Raw genomic sequence first — 15,795 nt, 5'->3', positions numbered from 1 at the left:
GCGTCCTTCAGCTCCGGTGACGTGGTGCTTTACGACCTGGAGACATCCCAGAGTGCACTGGTGCTGAAGGGGCAGGGCGACAGCGGTGAGTCAGATGCCCTCCCCTCCTCCTGTATTGTCTCAGATGCTCTCTCTCTCTAACCCTCTCCTCTCACAATGATTAAGAGTAGTACAGATTGTCTCAGATGCCCTCCCTCTCTAACCCTCTCCTCTTTCAGTGGTTCCAGGAGTGAATCACATAAACCGAGTGGTGAGTCATCCCACGCTACCAGTGACCATCACCGCCCACGAAGATCGCAACATCAAGTTCTTCGACAACAAGTCAGGTACAAAAAATACTGCAGATACACAAATCAGGTCAAGTCATGTACTAATAATACTACTACTGTGAATACTACTGCTTGTGATGAATACTGCTATACTCTGTATAAACAGAGGTAGGCCCCTTCCGATCACAGATGTAATGATGTGTTTGTGTCTCAGGTAAAATGATCCACTCAATGGTGGCTCACCTGGACGCTGTCACCAGTTTAGCTGTCGACCCCAACGGAATCTACCTGATGTCTGGAAGTAAGTCTGCTCCCACTCAGAACTAAAACTAATGCTTTGATTGAACATGAATGTATCAGACAGAACTATACAACGCCAAAGCCTACAGCACAATATTCCTGCATTAAACCTGTGTGTCCCGCAGGTCACGACTGCTCGGTGCGGCTCTGGACTCTGGACAGTAAGACATGTGTTCAGGAGATCACCGCTCACAGGAAGAAGAGCGAAGAGGCCATCTACGACGTGACCTTTCATCCCTCCAAAGCTTACATCGCCTCAGCCGGGGCAGACGCGCTTGCAAGGGTCTATGTTTGAGACCAGAGGCCGGACCGGGGACCGGACCAGGGACCGCACCAGGGACCGGACCAGGCTCTTTGCCTGAGACCTGAAGCCAAGATTGACCATGGTCAACAGTGAACCAGGATCCAAGCTAAGGGATCTAAATGGAAATATTCCAGGTCTCACGTCTGAGGTCTAACCAAACTCACCAAGACCTGAGTCACCATCTGATTTGGACGGGGACTTGGACTTGACCAGGAGCTTGGTTTAGGATCCAGAATCGGGCCCATGTCTCATCAGGACTTGAGTCTGGCTCGATTCCACAAGAAATCCTTCAGGTCTGGACTTAAATGGACTTGGACCCGGTCTTTAGTCCCGGGTCAGACCTGGTTTAGTCTGAGGAGTCGAGCAGAATCTCAGACCTGGTTTTAACACATTTAATTCATTGATTTTTAGAGGCGTTTTATGACACAGGGTAAAACAACAACAAAGTAATTTTATTTTTATGAATTTGTAAAACTAGATTAACTAAAGATTTTATTTTAAAATGTATAATGCCCGTTTAGTCCTGGTTTATTCCCTGGTTCAGTTCCTGATCCTCTTCAGACTAGTTTGAGCCATGGGTCATGAGCTTTAACACAGTTGTAAACACATTTTTGGCTAATTGTCTCAAATTTAGAACTAAAATGTTGTTAAAATCAGGCCTGAACAAATATTTAAGTAAAAACTCACACTCACACTACACTAGTTCAGACCGGGGCAAATCCTTTGAAACTGAGACAAGATGGGGAAAACTCAAACACAGATCTCAATATTGTGTTTTGTTTTGAAGAATTTATGAAACTACAGATTTAAAACTCAAACTCAGAGCTGCAGAAACGAGAAGGGATTTAAACTTTTTTCATTTAGCCTAAAGCTCACAAGAGTCAATTTTGCGCAATGTAGGACCTTTAAGTTGTAGATGCTAAAATCTGTGTTTTTTTAAAGACACTACAGTCTCTTTGGGATGTGTGAAGAGTCGAAACGTATCGTGCAGAATGTTTTTAAACCATAAAAATTATGAGCACAGTGCGCCAACAGTGTCTCCAACCAGGTTAAGGTTGTCAAAAGTATCAAAAATCAGATACTAAGCAACAATAAAACTGATATCAAAACAACATCCACATTTGAGCAAGTATCAATACTAAAAATTCACATTCACAGAACAGAAATGTACCTTTCCTGAATAGCTTTAGAATGATCTTGAGCTGTATCAGAGCAAGTATAAGAGCACATAGACTAATATACGCCCATGGACCACTATGGAACTGACCTGGACCACTGAGGAATAAAAAAAGAAACTGCTACTATTTAATTCTGAAAATCACATTCTATTGTCTAAAGAAAGAGTGTTTTTTTATGATCATGGTGATATCGGAATCAGTATTGAATATCAAGTCTATTCTCTAATACTGAAATGGAGTTTGACATTTTAATATTGTTTCAACACTAAACCAGACCAAACCAAACACTAATGATCAATAATTTACGAAAATATCTAATAAAACTTCTCCTGCATACACTACCTTCAGGTTTTTTGGCTAATCTTAATTTTGAAACTTCCACAAATTGACAGAACTTAATTTAAAATACTAAATAATGTGTCAGAAATGGTCCCTCTGTGTTCCTGTGTTCCTGTGGCTCTGGTCTCCTTAGACTCTGCTCCGGCGCCTCTTGCGCTCACGTTTCGTTTGTTTGTTTTTGTGTAAATTAAATCTAGTTTTTATAATAATCTTTTTATAAACAGACCCGTCCAGATCAGTCACTGCCCCACACTTCCTGTCACATGACCAGGAGTGGCTTTGGGATTTGTGGAGAGGAGGAGCTGAGGAACTAATGTTATTCTGACTGTTTTGTCCTGATTTAGTCCTGGTTTAGTCCTGGTTTATTCTTTTTTAGATCTAGGAATGTTAAGTTTATTGGGTTAATTAATAATCATGATTTTTCAGGTTAGGGGATTAAACCAAGGACTGAACGAGGCTCTGAAACAGGGACTAAACCAGGGACAGAACCAGGACCTAACTGAACACTAAAATTAAATATTTTTTTCCTATTTAAATCTTCCTCAGCTCCTTTTCTTCAGTCATTATTTTATTTACTGTTGCGCCTCAGAAACGGCCGATCACGGCTCCGGATCCTCAGATTTGAATTTTACTGCCTTTGGATTGGTTGTTTTATTTGTTTTTACGAAGGGACGGTTTCCTGATGTTACTAAAGTTTCAGTTTGTGTAATGCATGGTAATATTAATAATAATATGATAAAGTATTTTTTCTAGTCTTCCGAAAAAAGGACAAAAAAAGAGGAGTTTTGACGCGTTTTGTAAGTTTTGTTTTGAATGATGAGATTTTAAAGATTGTACCACATAGAAACAACTGTTGAAATGTACAGAAAATGTCTATATAATATTAAATGGTGGAAAACAGTGTATTTACCGTATTTGTCTGGGTTTCATGTTTTAACTTTGAGAGATTTCAAGACTTCAGGGTCTCCCAATAACAAGCTGAACTAATGAAATGAACAAATATTTATCAGTTCCTAACATTTATTTTTTTTATTTTGGATTTTGACTCATCAACATATTTATTTTTTAAAAACCTACCTCGTGCTGTAATTTTAGACAAAATCCTTTTCATTTTCATGTTAAAGGCACCATTTTGAGAACTTGGCCATTGAATGACAGAGATCAAAATTCACAAACAGGAACTTGTTTTGACATTATGGTGCAACATTAAACAATAATAATATGATAGCATAAAAATAAGCATTAAAATGAGCAACTATGCATTAAAATAAGGGACTTTATTTTTTTTTTAAATAAATAAAGTAAAAAATTATACGAAATGTACAGTGTGGGCAGAACAACAGAGCAACCATACCGTAGAAATAATAACCCCTCCATGGAGAAGAGAAAGTGGAAAGTTGCACAGTGCACCATTAAAATGCGCAGGAACATTTGTGTAGAATATTCTCTTTATTTTTGTGATGTCTCCCCGTGTCCAGCAGAGGCGCTCTAGACCGGAAACACGCATCTTTTGTTTTGAAAGAGGGAAATTTAAACAGAACACATCCGGTTTTGCAAAAATACGAGCCTAAAAGAGGATAAAAACACACACACACACACAAAACAGAAAATTTCTGTAAAAAGCAGCACAAAGAGCGGGTTTAGTGTGCAGTTTGTGACGGAGCGGCGCAGACATGAGGTGAGTGCGTTTCGACTCTTTAACCTCCCCAAAAGAAACACTTATATCGCGATAATTTGACCCGAAGTTAAGTTCACTCAGTAACGGGCCTTCCACAGTAAGGAATGTATTACGAAACTCATTTAAACACACTCAGGAAACAGTTCAATGGAGCTAAAACGAGCTCATTTACAGAATATGACTGTTATGTGTTGTGTTTTCGAGTTTAGTATCTCTTATTTCGCTTTAAACCCTGAGAGTGAAATAGTGAATGATGCAAACAATAGAAATATGCAGTCTAGAATATAAATAACATATAAAGTATATATAAGGCGACTGGATGTTATCAAAGACGATCTAGGGCTGGCCGATATGGGAATAAATTATAACAATTCCCTTTTCGTATCTTAACCATAACAATAGCGCTTTTCCAGACGCTTAAAGTCACTTTACAATTGGATGCATTAGTCATTCACTCCATACTCGGCAGCGGTAAGATACTTATGAAGTCAGAGTTGCCCTGGGACAGACCGACAGAAAGGACGCTGCCAATCTGCGCCATCGGCCCCTCTGACCAACACTCACGCTCATCGTGTTCATACGAGGCAAAGTGGCTGCCAAAGTGTCTTGCCTAAGAACACAACAACAGTTTTTGCCTCTGGCTTCTGTGGCACCTGATTTTCCCAGTGTTCTCCTATCCACATACTAACCAGGCACAGCCCTGCTGAGCTTCTGAGATCTGATGAGATCATCTTAGCTATTTTTATGCTTTTTGTATTGTTCATTGCTGCTTGTACAGCACTTTGTAAACCTTGTTTTTAAAAGTGCTTTATAAATAAAGATTATTATTATTATTAATAATTTATTTATTTTTTCTATACTTTCGACAACCGTAATTAATGTTAATATTTCTATTTAGATTCAACATGAGGCGGAAGAATCCGAGGCGGAAGAAGCCGAAAGTCTCTGAAGAAAGTGAGATATTTCTTTAAACAAGTTTGAACTGTTTTGTGTTTGTCTAGAATGAAATAAAATCCTCAAACTGGGATTAAACCCAGGACTAAACCCAGGACTAATATAACAATAATTCTTGGTAAATGCTGTGAAATGTTGGTGTTGATGTTGCAGGTTGCGCTCTGTGTGGTTTCTGTGATGACGACCCGGCAATCCTTGGAGACAAAATCAAAGTCCCAGAACTCAAATGCTCTGTGCATTACCTCTGTTTGGTAAGACTAAACCTGGGATTAAACCCAGGACTGAACCCAGGACTGAACCAGGGAATACACCCTTGTCTAAATCTGGTCTAAACCCGGTTTGACCCCAGTATCTTGTTGCAGCTGACCTCGTGCGGGATGTATCAAAAGGGCGCAGAGCATGAGGGCGTGTTTGGGTTTCTGATCAATGACATAAAGAGAGAGATGCGTCGCTCCAGTCGACTGGTGAGAGACAGCTCACTCACTGACTTTTCCTTTCTGCTGTTGTTCCATAGAAATCCTTATAAAAACCGATTAGTCTACTACACATTTCAGTCGATTAATCAACTAAATGACTAAAGCTCTACAACCCTAAACTCTTCTGTTCTTCCTTTGGTTTTCTGTTTTTCAGACATGTTTTGGGTGTCACCACAAGGGGGCGTGTGTGGGCTGCTGTGTGCCAAAGTGCAGGAAGAAGGTGCACTTCCCATGTGGACAGAGGCTGGAGTTTGTGTCTCAGTTCAAATGTCCTTTTCCGTGAGTCTGCACATATGTGTTACATGAGTGTACAACATAGGAGCAGGGCTGGTCAGTGTGTCAGTATGAGCACTATGTTTAGTGTCACTGTTCTATTTGTCACAGTGTGGTCCTCAGGAGGTAAATTCTTCAGTATTAGATTATTTGCTCCTTTTGCTCTATGCACCAGTTCAAATCACGGCTAAAGTCACATCTTTTGAATTTGGCTTCCAGTTGATTTCAAGAATTGTTTATCTTGTATCTTTTTATAGTGGTGTAATTGTGTTTTGACGTTAATTTAATATAATGCACTTTGGGTTGTATTAGTGTTATACAAATGACAGGCCATTGCCTGGCAATTTTAGATTAACAACATGGTTTAATTTTCAGATCTGTGTTAAAAATGTTTAAAGGTTCTGTAATATGTAAATTATATTTAGATTATATTATGTGTTTTATTTCAGTCACACGTTAGAGTAACCCTTTATTAGTAGACACTCTGTCCACCTTGTGATGTCATGTAGTGGTAGTTTTCATGTGAAAAGCTCCTTTTACCTGCAGTTCAGTAGAGGTTGGTAATTCTATTGCTGAAATCATACAAACAATTCTAGTGAAAGGTGTATTTAGTTTAAAAACAGACGCATCACAAGGTGGAAGAGTGTGTCTAGAGTTCGAGAGAAGACCCTAAATATGGCAGGTCTGTGTGTAAAGCGGTGAATGAAACAAAATATAACTCCAGGTCTGTTTGTGATGATGGAACAACATTATAACAGAGATCAGGAAACAGAGTAATATGGGCCCTTTAAATTTAGGGTTTAGGTTAAGGTTAGACGGGTATTGACTATTTGGATCAGTCTCCAGGAAAAGAATAGAAGTTAATGGAATGCCTTTATAAAATACGGAAAGCTAAATGTGTCTTTCCTTAGTAAATCTCTTTATATATACACAGTCTATACTAAATCCTTAAATTCTCCTCTTGTCCCAGGTCGTACTGCCCAAGCCATGCCCCGTCCCAGAGCCTGAGTCCTGGTCTAGACCTGAGTCTTCCTCGGTCCTGTTCTATCTGTCTGGACCCCATAGACCCACTCTTGTCATTCTCCATCCTCAAGTGTCCCTCCTGTCACAGCAGCTGGTTCCACCGCCACTGTGTCCAGGTCAGAGGTCATGTGAGGTCACAACGTATAGAATTTAAACTTGACATTTTACCTGTTAGGATCTAAGCACTGTTTAACTCCTGATGGTCTCAGTCCTGGTCCAACTCTGGTCCAACTCTGGTCTTTTGCAGCGTCAGGCTCACAGTTCGGGGCTGTTCTTCTTCAGATGCACTTTGTGCAACAACAAAGATCAGTTTCAGGAAGAGATGCTGCGGCTCGGGATCCACATCCCAGAGAGGTCAGAGGTCAAATATACTCAAAACATGACAGACACACAATCCACAAACATACACAAGAGAGGTCAGAGGTCACAGCTGAACTACAGGTATAAGCATGTACTATAGAGGTCAGATGTCAAATAGTCACAAAATATGATTTATATTATATTATATATTATACTCTTACCACACACCAGAGAGGTCATACTCTCAATAATAAATTCTGTAAAGTAACTTAATGTAAATATGATGTCATCCATTGTGTGCAGAGATGCATCGTGGGAGTTGGAGTCTGGGGCGTACTCAGAGCTGTTAGAAGTTTACAGACACTGTGACGCCGAGCTCTGTGAATGCCCCGAGGGGAGGAGCCACTCCGCCAAGAGCGGGTACAACTACTATATGAGTTAGACCATATTCAGTCCCGGCTCAGTCCCGGCTCAGTCCTGTTTTGTTTCAGGTACATGGAGATAATCCGTTGTCGTCTCTGTGGATCCAGAGGGACTCACAGGACGTGCTCCGGTCTGAGACTCGAGACTCGAGACTGGGCGTGTCCAGATTGCACCAGTGCCATCGACGGGAAACGTGAGCAACATGCAAACAGCATATATATAACATACATGTAACATATAACATACAAGATACATATAACACCAGGCTTTGACAAGCCGGTATGGCCACTATCTGGATCTTAGTTCCATATTTGGAAATCCATCTACGAGTATCATAGCAACCAAAGAGCCAATCAGAAGCGTGGCTGTTAAACGCAACTCCCCTTCAGGCCTGCATGACTGGTTTGGCATTTAGTGGGTGCTTAGCAATGCTGTCAATCAGATTGTTGCCAACAATAGCGGGAGCGACATCGAGGAAAGAAAGCACCTGATTGGTCTGTTTATTAATGTTCATATCTTGATTGATTTCCGGATCATGTTGAGCGGATTAATACAAACATTTTAAGGTCACAATGACAAGTCTGGCAGTAGCAGTTACAGAGAGAGGAGTGACATTTTTTCAGTAGAAAGTGAATTGGAGCCAGAGTTGATAGAGCTGGAAGGACAACCATGCTCACTTCCTGCTTGGAACAAGGGCAGCTTAGACATGTCCATTTATACTGTATATACAGTACATGCTTGCACCAGATTGGAAAATATGAATGGGACCTCACCAGTCCTGGACCTCAGAGGAGAATCATTAAGCAGAGCCACAGTTCTGTCCCACCACTCATCTCTCAACAACAGAAACATCGAAATGCCTCCACACTGACTCTGTTATTCTTCTGCTGTTTGTAGCGGCGCTGATGGCATCTCCAAACCTTCCTCAGGGAAGAAGTCTGTCCAGGCTCAGCTCACCCCCTGTTGGCCACAAGAGGTACTGGATTGTTGGGTTTTAGTTTGTGAAACTGTTTGAATGCATTTATTTCAATCTGTCACAATGGATACTGTTACTATGAACACAGCCCCTCACGTATTCAGGTGCCCTAAGACTGAGAGACACTGGCCTGTCTCTGTATTTTATTCTGTCTCTCATATGTCTGTGTTTCTCTGATTGTGTCCCTGGATTTGTCTTTCAAGTGTGTCTCTCTCCTAGGTTCCACCTTGGAGGTACTACCTCCTCCTTTTCAGGAGCTGTCTGTCTCTCAGGTTAATTCTATGTCACCCTGTGTCATGGCTCACTGTCTCTCTCTGTATGTCTCTCGCTCTCTCTTAGGTCCCGCCTCTCCTCCTCCCCCTCTTCATCCTCTCCTCAGGAACTGATTCGCGCGCTGCGACCCATGCCCCGTCTACAGCACCAGGTGACCTTCAGACTCCGCCCCCACAGCAAGCGGCACCGCCCTCTCCCAAACAGACACTGCCCCCTGGAGGTGAGCAGAGACAACGTCCTGGAGGCATCTCTGGGACTGGTGAGGAGCCCAGAGTTTGACCCGAGCAGAGAGCTGAGTATCAGGTACAGCGCCTCCTGTGTGTTAGCAGTTAATACCCCATAGAAGTAAAATACCCCCTCTTTAAACTGTATCGCCCTCGCTCCTGCAACCTGCCTAATACAGTCTATGGTGTAACCCCCCGTGTTTGTGTTTCAGGTTCACAGACGACGTGACTCTGTTTCCCAGCAGCCTCAATGGTGATGGTACTCTGCAGCTCTTCCTGGATCTGCTGCTGCGACAGATCCAAGACTGTGAAGTGTTTGAGGGACCAGAGGGCTGCAAGAACCTGGCTCTGAACGCTCAAGGTAACGACTAAAAGACCAGGACTTCAAATGGGACCTTGTCCTGTCTGATCTCTGCCCTCTTCCCTCTGCCCAGCACTTAAAGTGGACCTGTACTTTGACATTGGTGTCCTTCTGGCTCTGGCTCTGGTCCACGGTGCCCCCTCTCTGCAGTTCTTTTCACCTGCGCTGTACCAGCTCCTCTTCAACTTCCCCCAAAACCAGCCCTTGACCACGGGCCACCTGACGCCCGGATCTCCCCTGACCACCACCATCCAGAGGGTGAGTGACAGAGGACCCAACAGAACCAAAGTTTTGGTGGGATAGTACCTGTGGTCAATATTTATCATAGTTTTACGTCAGATAAGTGGCAGTTTATGTGTAAAAAAATTTTAAGATGACTCAGACCTTCACGGATCACTCCACATACAACTTCAGAGAGTAAATGAGAAGGCAACAATAATAACATGGTTAAAAGCTCTGAAAAGTCAATTTTGTCTAATAAGTCTGCAAATAAAATCATTTATATTTATTAATCTAATCATAACTATTGTGTAAATTTTGGCCTTTGTTTATATTATGGTTGCTAGGTAACATTTATGCAGTTACCTCTGCGTATGTTCCATCTGCTGCCCGAGTCCAACCAGTAAGTAACGTTATAAACTAATGCAAGACCTTTTTCCTCTAGATTGCAGCCGCTCAGTCTGTCTCAGAGCTCCAGTGCGTCCTTTCTTTCTGCTCTGATCACCTGACCCTGTCCGGCTGCAACCGACCAATCAGGAGCCTGGAGGAGCGGGCAGGGCTAGTGGATGACCTCATCGCCTTCAGTATGATCACCAGGATGCAGCTGCCTTTACAGAGGTGAGTCCTGGACCAAAACCGGGACCTAAACAAGGGTCAGGTCGAGTTTCTCCATGGCACCAAAGTACATCTCAGACATGTTGGTTAGGTTTAGCTGTGAAATGATGAGTGCTTATGTTTTGATTTGTTATTGTAATTTTAATGTCTTTCTTATTCTGTATCGCACTTTGAATTACTTTGTGTACAAATTGTGCTGTTGATACTTTTCAGTGAAATCACGCTGGGGGGGTTGTACGTGTAGTTACCATGGGGACACAGCACACACATTAGCAAAGACTGCCAAAAAAAAGTTTTAAGATTGTCTGAAAACTCAGTAAATACAAAATGGATTTAAACAGCACATTTTCAGAATCGTATGATCAGTACGAGCTTTTGTGGTTCTGTTTTCGATTTTTGATTTTGAACAAAAATGTGAGAGTGAGCTAAATCAGTGCTCTCTGTTCCAGTTGTGTAAAATAAAGCAGTAACAGAGCAGTGCCTTCAGTTAGCATCATACCCCCAGGGATTGTTCATCAGTTTGACATCAGCTGCAAAGTATCAATACAAATAGCCTTTTCTAAACCGGGGAATGAACTGCACTTTTTACAGATTGTTTTGTGTCTTGTCTCAGGTTCCGCGAGGGCCTTCAGACCCTGGGCGTCTTTGAGCAGGTGAGTTTAAAACTAAAACCTGTAGTCTCACTGTAAACATTCCACTTTGTGATGTCCTGTTTTGTTTTTGAAATCCATCCACCTTCACCAGACTGAGATCATTTCAGTGCTAACAGTTTTCACTACAGCGGCTATTGCATTGAGCCTGATTCAAATGTGTTCAGACCAGTGTTTCAAACTCTATTTCGATACTTTAGGATTACACACGATACCCAATACGGTTTGTGATACCACAATGATAATAACATAAACACTTGATTTTGACAGCAGAATGTGATGTTCAACATTAAATCATAGTGTTCTTTTATATTCCCATGGTTTTAGGGTGTAATCCCTCAGTGGTCCAGTAGGATCTATAGTGTCCATGGGCGTATACTAGTCTACGCCCATGGATACTATGGGCGTGGGCGTATACTAGTCTATGTCCTTTTATATACTTGCTCTGATACAGCTCAACATCATTCTTAAGATATTCAGGAAAGATTCATTTCTGTCCTGTGAATGGGACTTTTTAGTACCAATATCTACCCAAATGAGTATCTAGATTCGATACTAGTATAGGTTGGTATCTTATTTTTGATACTTTTGCAAACTCTAGTCCCAGACTTTAATTTGAACCTCCATATTCATGGCTTTCAGCTTTTTGAGGACTTTTTCCCCATTATATAAAGTTTTTGTTCGAAATTGTTATCTATAGCAACAATCTTTTTTTTTCACCAGACCCGAGGATTAACATCCCCTCTCTCTTCTTTCAGGTGCAGCTCTACCCCTCCGTGTTCCTCCCTCTCTTCATTGGAGGTGAGGGGCACTCACACACCGCTCCTACCCAGTATCAAGCTCCCGAACATGGACATGAGGACCAGGACATCCTCCAGCACGTGGTTTCCTCCACGGGATGAAGACTCAGGCAGCCCACATGAAGGACACTTTATTAGGTACTGGGACTAAACCAAGACTGAACCAAGACTTGACTAGAACAAAATTCCTGGCTCATTCCTGGTTAACTAGAAATGAACAAGGACTTGACTTAGAACTAGAGCCTTACCGATATATCGGTTGGCAGATATGCTTGCTGATAGGGGCCGATATTTCACGTGGGCATGTGATACGTCGTTAAAAATATTAGACTCTCTACATTATGTTCATTTAATCCAATTTACAGACAGATAAATTTGTCTGTGTGTGTGTCCGTACTGTCCCTGAACACACCAGAGTCGCGTCACTTACGTGTGTTTGTTTACACCCGCGGACACGGATCCAAACGTTGAGATTATTTTCTTTTTACGGACAATCAGTTTGAGTCTGGATTAAAAGGACTTTTATTAGTGCAGACTTGTGATGTGAGGAGGAGCCTGTGTGAGCGGTAGTGTTGGAAATATGTCGACTTTGAGGCTAGTTTTGGTCATTTGTTATGGGTTAGCTGCTGTAGCTCCCGCACATCAACAGGCTGTTTTCTATTGGTCTATTGTAAAGTGACTATATTGGCCGTATATTTGTTACTGGACCTGCACTGATATGTATGAGCGTGTAATGTAATAGACGTGTGAATTACGACATTTGCGCATATAATTAATTACCGCGGCGCGCACGTATTTACGGCTAAAGGCTAATAGCGCTACTTTCTTTACTAGTTATGGGTCGGTCGCGAACGAAACGGCTTTTAGAGCCGGCTCTTTGAAGTGAACGACGGGAGCCTGATCCTTATTAGGAGCCGTGTTTTCTCTTTGTCTCACTTTTTCTCTTCACGCCGCGTGCAGACTCGTGGTAGTTTGGTAGCGGCTGAAAACGAAACTTTGAGAAATTTGCGTGTACATAGGATAAAAATAATAATAATAATAATAATAAAAAAACGAGCATATTTGGCTGTAGTTTAGTATAAAATAAATAAGTCCCGGTTTAGTCCTTTTTCAGTCCTGGTTTAGACCTGGTTCAGTCGTGCTTTAGTCCTGCTTGCAACAAAACAATCTGAAGAGCCGCTTGGGAGCCAAAAGAACCAACAGCTTTTAGTGAGCCGAGCCAAAAGAGCCGGTTCTCTAAAAAGAACTGGAATACCCATCACTAGTGTCTAGAATATGATACAAAATGCCATTAAGTCAACCTACTGTGTGTAAATATGATGTAAAGAGGCAGAATAACAATAAATGTTGCCTAAATAAACCCAAGTTAAAATCCACTAGAGCCAAACCAAAGTTTTTTAAACAATTCAACATTTACAGTGAATTTTTACATCACTAAATATATTGGCGATTATATCGGCTATCGGCAGCTCCAACCACCATTATATCGGTTTCATATCGGCCACAGCAAAATCCATATCGGTCGGGCTCTACTTAGAACTAAACCAGGACTTGGCTAGGACTGAACCAGGACTTGAACCAGGACTTTACTAGAACTAAACCAGGACTTGGCTAGGACTGAACCAGGACTTGAACCAGGACTTTACTAGAACTAAACCAGGATTTAACTAGGACTTAACAAGAACTAAAGCAGGACGTAAGTGTGCATTACTTAACTTTTAGAGTCCAGCACCTGCTTGTCTCCATGAAGAGGTTATTATTACTTTGCCTTGAATATTCCACCATCACATTCAAAAACACCTTGAAAATCATATACGACTTACTAAGAGCAGAGTCACCTCTCCACAAATCTGACCTGTAACTTGGAAGTTACAGGTGAAGTCACTTGCTTGTCTCAATGAAGATAGGAGTTTAATGCTGTACTGTGGAACATCTGAGGCAAAGTGAAGTGAACATCTCCATGGAAACAAGCTAGCATATGCCAGACCCAGCACTAGAAATGAAAGGACTAAAAGGTCCTTCCACCTCAATTCACCCCAAAAAATTGCAATTAGAACCCTCACATTGTCCAATTGCAAAGAAAATTGGTGCATGCGTAAGTCATAACCAAGAAAGCCAAAATCTCAAATTTTAGCATGATTGGAGCAATTTAATTTTGTCACTTTTGGTCGCTGGATTTCAAATTGCATTTACTCAGCAACTACTGATCCGATATGAAAAACCAAGGTATCTCTGGAAAGGGGAAATCATAAGGAATCAAAATCAAATAGAAAAAATGTAGCCCTATAAGTCTACTACAACATGTAAAAAATTATCAGACGTATTGTCAAAAAAATTGTCAGCCGTATACACTGAATGGAAATTTGGCATGTCTTAAGATGGGAGTAAGTCAACTTCTAGGTAAATTTGTGTCAAAATAAAAAAGAAAACCCCTCCAGATTTTGTATATGTTGTAGTGGACATATAGGGCTACATTTTTTCTATTGTTGTCATTGAGGTTGGGCATGTCCCATATAGGTCAAAAGGTAATTCATCTCAAAAGTACACAAATGCAAAAATAAATGGCAGATTTGGATTTGGAAATTCAGCGACCACACAAAAAGTGAGAAAATGAAATTGTGATATCTCAGAAACCTTTGGTCTGATCATGCTAAAATTAAAAAATTTGGATTTTCTGGCTATGATTTATTTTAAGTTTCATTAAAATTTGACAAAGTAGGGTTTAACTCATTGGGTGAACTGAGGTGAACTGACCCTAAATCCAGACTACAGACAGTTGTACAGAATTTCTTTTAAGCAACTACTTTTCTTTATATTGTTAAAAAAAAGCATTAATCTATTACTCACCTTAAATGTTAAAACATTGTATTTTGCATATTTTAGTCACTAAGAAGTAGTTTTATAGTCATGTCTTTATTGTTTTCTTCTTGTTAATGTGCATGAGTGTCTTGACCTGTTTGTGCGGTATTCTTGTTTAATATCATGTTTATGCACTGATTATTGAACTGCTTTTACCAAAAAACATCTGGTCTGGTTTTTTTTTTTTTTTTTTTTGGGAAAAGGAAAAGACTCGATACTCAATATAACCAGTATTGATTAGTATATGATTTTCAATGCTTTTGGCAGCTCTATTATACTGAAATGGACATGATGATATAAACTAATGAGATTATTTTGTCTGAGAAGTTATGCATTTTATTGCTTCTGAAAGTTGCAAGATCATACATACATCATACATTTCACAAAATCCAAAATGAAAATCTGTTATTGTCAGGTGTAACCGTAAAGTGCAGATGTTTAAGGCTTTCTCCAAATATTTGACCATGAAAACAACATTAAACTTATTACATTTAAGCTCATGTGAGCAGAGTGAAAGAACAGTCTGGTTTCAGGCGGGATTTGAACTGTCAACCCTAAACTGGGGATTGAAGTAATGACGTCACTTCCTTTAAAATGCTATAATCCAAACAACTAATACTTAAAAGTGCTTATAACAGTCTTTTCTCCATGTAGTCTGCACTGAAACGGTGCAAAGGATCATGGTCCATGTAGTTTCCTCAGTTATTTTTTAGCTGTTGCTGCGGTAAAAAGCTAATTTAACCATCATCGCAATCACATTTTTCTCTGTACATATATCAGTTTCAATTTAAAAAAAAATTGTAACAGGCCTAATTTCAGGTCCAACTGATAAAAACAAAGGAAGAAATCAGATGTGAAGTTTTGCAAAATGCCCCAGTGCTGTTCAATTAGCTTTCGAAAGTGTACGTTTAACCACAAACTATCAAATATGTAAATAATGTAGTAAAAATCTAACATAACATAGGATTACCAGTGTGTATATTTATCCAACTTAAAATGTAAATGAGTGAGATCAAATATATAATTTTACTTTTTTTTAAAAAATGTCCATCATTTCAATCAGCTGATGCGCCTTGGATCAGGAAGTGACATCACACTTTATAATCCTAATCTAAGAAAGACTGTCCAACCTATGTGATGTGACGGGGAGGGCATCTGGAGTAAAACATCTGAGACTGGTTTACTGACAAAAACAGGGAAACAGTTGACGGTAACACCTTTTGTCCATTGCACTTGTGAAAATAAAAAGTTTATTAGTAAAATATTGGTCCCTTTGAATAATATTGTTCTCACTGTATTTT

The 15,795-nt window shown here is 40.5% G+C and overlaps 2 protein-coding genes across 2 annotated transcripts; both read left to right on the top strand.

Annotated features, from left to right (window-relative positions):
• The first annotated feature begins 6 nt into the window (after positions 1-6).
• strn3 (striatin, calmodulin binding protein 3) lies at positions 7-3,295 on the top strand. The gene is made up of 4 exons (XM_055157989.1): positions 7-85; positions 219-326; positions 484-570; positions 695-3,295. Exons 3-4 carry the CDS (start codon positions 489-491, stop codon positions 862-864), a joined length of 252 nt encoding a protein of 83 aa, XP_055013964.1. The 5' UTR covers positions 7-85; positions 219-326; positions 484-488; the 3' UTR covers positions 865-3,295.
• Positions 3,296-3,914: 619 nt separating this feature from the next.
• Positions 3,915-15,756, top strand: g2e3 (G2/M-phase specific E3 ubiquitin protein ligase). Its single transcript, XM_055155640.1, has 16 exons — positions 3,915-4,068; positions 4,967-5,022; positions 5,176-5,273; positions 5,385-5,486; positions 5,653-5,777; positions 6,742-6,910; positions 7,042-7,148; positions 7,398-7,514; positions 7,586-7,710; positions 8,415-8,493; positions 8,833-9,069; positions 9,203-9,351; positions 9,425-9,609; positions 10,016-10,188; positions 10,799-10,838; positions 11,594-15,756. The coding sequence occupies exons 1-16, from the start codon at positions 4,064-4,066 to the stop codon at positions 11,735-11,737; spliced, it is 1,911 nt and encodes a 636-aa protein (XP_055011615.1). The 5' UTR covers positions 3,915-4,063; the 3' UTR covers positions 11,738-15,756.
• The last annotated feature ends 39 nt before the right edge of the window (positions 15,757-15,795 follow it).

This window comes from Boleophthalmus pectinirostris, unplaced genomic scaffold (genome assembly GCF_026225935.1).
Source record: "Boleophthalmus pectinirostris isolate CB_2022bp ecotype Guang Dong unplaced genomic scaffold, ASM2622593v1 HiC_scaffold_10, whole genome shotgun sequence".
Lineage (NCBI taxonomy): Eukaryota > Metazoa > Chordata > Actinopteri > Gobiiformes > Gobiidae > Boleophthalmus > Boleophthalmus pectinirostris.
Note: the sequence above shows the minus strand (reverse complement) of the source record. Positions and strands in the feature narration are given on the sequence as shown.

Bases quoted from the DNA above. Each gene is read 5' to 3' on its own strand.
- g2e3 (XM_055155640.1), top strand. The intron at 5,487-5,652 runs GTGAGAGACAGC...TCTGTTTTTCAG, and splicing joins TGCGTCGCTCCAGTCGACTG to ACATGTTTTGGGTGTCACCA. The intron at 6,911-7,041 runs GTCAGAGGTCAT...GGTCTTTTGCAG, and splicing joins TCCACCGCCACTGTGTCCAG to CGTCAGGCTCACAGTTCGGG.
- strn3 (XM_055157989.1), top strand. From the start codon at position 489: ATGATCCACTCAATGGTGGCTCACCTGGACGCTGTCACCAGTTTAGCT. The intron at 571-694 runs GTAAGTCTGCTC...TGTGTCCCGCAG, and splicing joins AATCTACCTGATGTCTGGAA to GTCACGACTGCTCGGTGCGG.